Source organism: Henckelia pumila, chromosome 3 (assembly GCF_033568475.1).
Source record: "Henckelia pumila isolate YLH828 chromosome 3, ASM3356847v2, whole genome shotgun sequence".
Classification (NCBI taxonomy): domain Eukaryota; kingdom Viridiplantae; phylum Streptophyta; class Magnoliopsida; order Lamiales; family Gesneriaceae; genus Henckelia; species Henckelia pumila.
In genome coordinates, this window is record NC_133122.1 from 180,541,738 (window position 1) to 180,547,951 (window position 6,214).

The 6,214-nt window shown below is 35.0% G+C and overlaps 1 protein-coding gene across 1 annotated transcript; it reads left to right on the forward strand.

The window, feature by feature from the left end:
* The first annotated feature begins 221 nt into the window (after window positions 1-221).
* On the forward strand, window positions 222-4,894 carry LOC140887689 (serine/threonine-protein phosphatase 7). The gene is made up of 5 exons (XM_073295113.1): window positions 222-822; window positions 2,410-2,901; window positions 3,532-3,678; window positions 4,254-4,361; window positions 4,560-4,894. Exons 1-5 carry the CDS (start codon window positions 280-282, stop codon window positions 4,638-4,640), a joined length of 1,371 nt encoding a protein of 456 aa, XP_073151214.1. The 5' UTR covers window positions 222-279; the 3' UTR covers window positions 4,641-4,894.
* Window positions 4,895-6,214: the final 1,320 nt, after the last annotated feature.

The window sequence follows — 6,214 nt, forward strand, 5'->3', positions numbered from 1 at the left end:
TGATGGTTTAACATTGGGCGTGAACTTTTTGTATAAGGATTGTTTTCCTTTAAAGATTAGCAAATCTGTACTTTTGGACTTGATCAATGTTTAATAATATTTTTGTTTGTTAAAAAAAAAGGTATTTAACCATAAGAATATAAATATAAAATAAAATTGTTATAAAAAGGTATATATAGATACATATTAAGACCCACTCAAAAACAAATTTTAGACTTTGATAAATAGATGTTGCGCAATTAAGCGGAACCCAGATAATAAGAGTAAAACCCTCGAGACATGCTCGCATCGTCGGGTGCTGCGGCGCCGCCTACGCCTCCGCCGCCTCTGCCGCCAGCACCATCCTCGGACGAGGATTTCTTCTCTACAGCATCCACTTCCACTTCATCCGATTCCAAGCCAGTCTCCCCCTCCCCTTCTCCCGTGCCTCCTCAGATCCCCATCACATGGCCCGAGGATGGAGCCCTGACCGTGTCTTGGGTCATCGACCTCATGCAGACGTTCGATTGGGCATCCAGGACTTTGCCCCCATCGGAATTCCCGGCCGTGCTCCCAGTCCAAACCTTTGATAAACTTGTACTTACTGCATCGAAGATCCTGCATAAAGAGCCCAATTGTGTGAGGATCGATGAAAACTCAGGGTTGGATTCGGAATCAAGGGTTGTGGTGGTAGGTGATGTGCATGGTCAATTGCATGATGTTTTGTTTTTGTTGAAAGATGCGGGGTTTCCTGGCGATGATCGGTACTTCGTCTTCAATGGGGATTATGTGGATAGAGGAGCTTGGGGGCTCGAGGTTTTCTTGCTTTTACTGGCTTGGAAGGTTAAAATTCTTAACTTTTACATTAGCTTTATCGGCAAGCAGTTTTGAGCTACTAAATTGCTTTTCTTGCTGTACGGTAGAGGAAATTAATGGCGTTGATTTTTGCAACTTCTTTATGGACATACTTAAATTTTGCTCTGATTAGCATTTACTTTTTGTCTTTTGCCCAAAAATGCTAACTTGAATGCACATATTGTGGTTTTTTCCCTCGATTTATCATATTTGACCGTGTTTGGTTCATGAACTGCATTAACAAACTTCAGAATCCTAAATTTCTTGTTAAGAAATTGACTTGTACCTAACTCAATCCCAAAAAAGCCAGCTCAAGAGAAGAGAAGAGAAGAGAAGAGAAGAGAAGAGAAGAGAAGAGAAGAGGATTGTTGTCTAGATAAAGGACTCTTAGGATATTTATCGAACCGATGTGGGACACAACTAACACACCGAAGAGGATTGTCGTGGTCTAGATAAAGGAGTCTTAGGATTGTCGTGGTCTAGATAAAGGAGTCTTAGGATATTTATCAAATCGGTGTGGGACACAGCTAACACACCAACACACGTCAGTGATAACATGTTAAGAAATGAGACGTGGACTTAACTCAGCCCCAAAAGCTCAAGGGGGAGGTTTGTCTTTGTCTATATATTGGACTTCCATGATATTTACCCAATCGATGTGGGACACTACTAACACACCAACGGTTCTCATTGTTACTCTTACTCGGCCATTTCCTGATTTGGATAATTCTCCTGATTAGTAAATAATCGATTTTAGTTCTGTTGTATGGAAATAGTTTTAAATATATTTGATTATTTTTGCCTTGGATGGCGAGGAACGAGGAATTTTTGGAGTTCATGTAATTTGTCTAGTCTGTGCAAATTTGGAGCTTTGGGATTTCTCTCTGTTTGTTGTATCCTAAGTTATAGTTCACGGTTCTTTTTCAATTTAATTAAGTTCAAAATTCTTCATTTATTTTTTCTACTTTTTTGAAACTGCTTCAGATTCGGTCCATTATTTTGATTTATGTCTACTGCTTTACTGGGTCCTAAGGTAGTGCGGATTCTCCATGCTTCTGTTCTTGTTCTTTGTTCTAGAAGAAGAAGTCTTCATTTCTTGAATTGCCTATGTAGATAAATTGTTGCTCAAACAATTAACTTGCTTATCAGGAAAATATTCTTGGCCATCTTAATATTATATCAGTTTTATGCCTAGTGATATACTCCGGATACATCTCTACTATATCTCTACCATATTATAATAGTTGAGAGGGCTAGAAAAACTGCTTTTTGAGAACACCAACTTTCCTTTCCCATTTTACCCCTCTCTTAACATTTCTTTCACATGTAGGTTAACTTCCCCAACGTAAATATAGCTTCCCTCATGTAAAATATCATCTATTTATACTACAATTATCAATTTATCATGTGCAAGTCTTCTATCTCTCATCCCAATATATCTTCTAATTTGTAATCTCGGTAAGCACCTTTTTTACATCTCATATGAGATTATGTTGTGATCATTATTGTATACACGCAACACGTATGCATAGTCTCTATGAGTGGAGATCATAACAGGAGTAATTTTTTGTTTAGGTTCTTATGCCTCATAGGGTGTATTTACTTCGTGGAAATCACGAATCAAAATATTGTACGTCGGTGTATGGATTTGAAAAGGAAGTGTCCACAAAATATGGAGACAGTGGAAAGCATGTCTACAGAAAATGTTTAGGCTGTTTTGAAGGACTTCCCCTTGCTTCCATCATTGCTGGGAAAGTTTACACTGCTCATGGAGGTTTGTTTCGTGGTGCAGTTACTACCCCATCAAAAAGGGCCAAAAAGAAAAATCGGAAGGTAGTTCATACTTCTGAGGTTAATTCCTTAATTCTTGGTTCCTTGGACGAGTTGGCAAAAGCTAGACGATCTGTCCTTGATCCTCCTTGGGAAGGTTCAAATTTGATTCCTGGTGATGTTCTATGGTCAGATCCTTCGATGAGCCCTGGTCTTTCCCCAAACACAGAACGAGGTATTGGTCTCTTGTGGGGTCCTGATTGTACTGAAGAATTCTTAAAGAAGTTCAATTTAAAGGTGATGCAGTTTTATCCTACTGTTTTTTATCATCAATTTCTCACTGGCCAACCTATATAAAACTGATTTTTATGTGCCAATTTCATATATTATCCATTCCTTTTTTGAAACTTGTTGATTGAGGTTGACTTATGCTAGATTCATGAAAGGAAAATATGACTGTGTAGTGTTTGCAAATATATATAAATGATGTTTCATTTATGTTTTGAGGTGATTTCTTTAGTCATGCTCACAATATGGGTGGCGGAGTGATTAGTGTACAATGTAAATGGCTTGAGTTCTGTCTTTATTGATTGGTGTTGTGATTAAGAATATCTTTAATCCTTAATCTTGTCGTGACAACTTTTGTTTTCTAACTAGGTGAATGTATTTAACTGTCTCCTTCCTAATGAATTGCTAATTATTTCGAGTTGGAGGCACTCGAGATGCTATTTAGACTGAATTTATTCTTTTTATTAACGATCTAAAGTTTTTTGTTGAAATTGTTGCCGAAATCAAATTTTCGTGTGAGCTCTTGCACATTTGATATCTCACTCCTTCCGTGACTGCTTGCATGAGCACGCCTAGAGAAGCTCACTCCGATGTTGCTGTAGATTGGCTGATTTAAGATGCATTTTCTTGTCAAAGCAGTTGATAATCAGGTCACATGAAGGTCCTGATGCAAGGGATAAGAGACATGATCTTGCAGGAATGGATGTAGGATATACTATAGATCATATTGTAGATTCAGGGAAGCTTATCACCCTATTCAGTGCCCCAGACTATCCACAATTTCAGGTAGCTTCATTTGCTCACAAATTTTCTCCCCTTATAAGACCTTTTTGAAATGGTTTTGTTTTTGCTATCAGGTATTCATCGTTTTTATGTTTCCTCTGAAAAAGTTAATTGTGAGTTTGGATTGAAGGGGTTGTGCTTTAAAGGTCTCTTTTACATGGCACATGACATCAATCTGTTGAAAAATGTTTGTCATCTTTGAAAATTTTAGACATTTTCATTTAATTAGCTTTTTCCGAGCCACGTGTTGAGTAGCAAAAAAGTATCTAGCTATGCCCCAAAAAACTCTCTTCTCCTTTAACATAAATTGCTGCTCCTTCCTGAATAGAGGATTGATGATATCGTCGGATGAATACCTATGATATTGTTGGCTGCAGCCCACATATGAAGGAAATAGAAAATACTTTTTAAATTCATGATATTCTTTTTCTTGTAGTTCGCTGCATATTATGAGGCATGCGAAAAGAATGCTAGAAAGATAGGATTTGTTTCATCTTTATAAATTTATCAAATTCTTGTTTATATTCTTCCTGACTGAATTATAAACTAATACTTCTTCATTTCTGTCTATTTCTCAGGCAACAGAAGAGAGGTACAGAAATAAAGGAGCATATATTGTCTTAGAACCCCCTCAGTTTGACACCCCCATTTTTCATAGTTTTGAAGCTGTTGCTCCTAGACCAAAGGTAAATTTTGGTACCAATATATAGAAACTGAATTTAAGATTACAAAGTACAGTCTAGAGGCAGCATAAACAAAATATGGTTCCATTCGGCTGTGCGAAAGGACTCCGGGGCAATGAACATGCCTTGTTTCCTTTGTTTATCCATATAAATTTTCTTTTAATTTATCAGAAACAACAAGTTGGTTTCAACATTCTGCAGGCAAACCCGTACTATGATTTTGGAGATGTAATTGATTCTGATGAAGAATTGGACCTGGCATCAATGGTAGCGGGTTCTTGACGACAGCACTGTCTAGTTCGATCTCTTTGAAGAGGCGTGCTATGTGTTATTTAGAAAGTTTTGTGTATCTTATCGTGTTTTATTTATTTGTATGTATTAGTGCGAGAAGCTATTCTTTACCAAGGCAGTGAGTGATAAGGAAAATCCAGTAATTACGTGTTTTTAGAGGTCGCAAATACTCTCTAATTAAACGGTCACTGGACTTTTCGAAGTGTAGATTCTGAGCATCATATATTCCAGTCTGAAATTTAATAGTCTGTGATACCACAAACGTATCGGGTGAGTTGGTTACAAATGTGAGTCGACTCTAGTCTTTGAATTCCTTCCGTTCGTTATTCCGTGTTTTACACATTGATTCGGTGAGATTATCTACTGTTTCTCTTGTACATGTCTATTTTGTTCCATTGTTTCATATCATGAAAAAAATCCTACATGATTTAATTACAATATGGGATATACCTGCACGAAAATCTATATCTATACTCTATATCTATTTATATCTATACTCTATATCTATATCTATACATCTATATATACATATACATACATATCTAAAAGTGTGAATAAAAGGGCAAAGTTTTACAATTGTAAATTAACAACTTTGTCCTTCTATTTCACATTTTATGTAGGTTACATAATCTATATCTATTCTATACCTATCTAAAAGTGTGAATAATCTACATCTATACCTATCTAAAAGTGTTAATAAAAGAGCAAAATTTTACAATTGTAAATCGACAACTTTGTCCTTTTATTTCACATTTTATGTAAGTTACAAAATCTATATCTATTCTATACCTATTTTTTCTATCTAAAAGTGTGAATAAAAGGGCAAAGTTTTACAATTGTGAATTGACAACTTTGTCCTTCTATTCCACATTTTATGTAGGTTACATAATCTATATCTATTCTATACCTATCTAAAAGTGTGAATAAAATATATATCTATACCTATCTAAAAGTGTGAATAAAATGACATAGTTTTACAATTGTAAATTGACAACTTTGTCCTTCTATTGCACATTTTATCTAGGTTACATAATTTATATCTATTCTATACCTATTTTTTTTCTATCTAAAAATGTGAATAAAAGGGCAAAGTTTTACAATTGTGAATTGACAATTTTGTCCTTCTATTCCACATTTTATGTAGGTTACATAATCTATATCTATTCTATACCTATCTAAAAGTGTGAATAATCTATATCTATATCTATATCTATATCTATATCTATCTAAAAGTGTGAATAAAAGAACAAAGTTTTACAATTGTAAATTGACAACTTTGTCCTTCTATTCCACATTTTATGTAGGTTACATAATCTATATCTATTCTATACCTATTTTTTCTATTTAAAAGTGTGAATAAAAGGGCAAAATTTTACAATTGTGAATTGACAACTTTGTCCTTCTATTCCACATTTTATGTAGGTTACATAATCTATATCTATTCTACACCTATCTAAAAGTGTGAATAAAAGGACAAATTTACAATTGTGAATTGACAACTTTGTCCTTCTATTTCACATTTTATGTAGGTTACATAAATATATATAATCTATAAAAGTAAATAG

Coding starts and splice junctions, on each gene's coding strand:
- LOC140887689 (XM_073295113.1), top strand. CDS start 280: ATGCTCGCATCGTCGGGTGCTGCGGCGCCGCCTACGCCTCCGCCGCCT. Junction 3,679..4,253: donor CAGACTATCCACAATTTCAG/GTAGCTTCATTT, acceptor TCTATTTCTCAG/GCAACAGAAGAGAGGTACAG. Junction 4,362..4,559: donor CTGTTGCTCCTAGACCAAAG/GTAAATTTTGGT, acceptor AACATTCTGCAG/GCAAACCCGTACTATGATTT.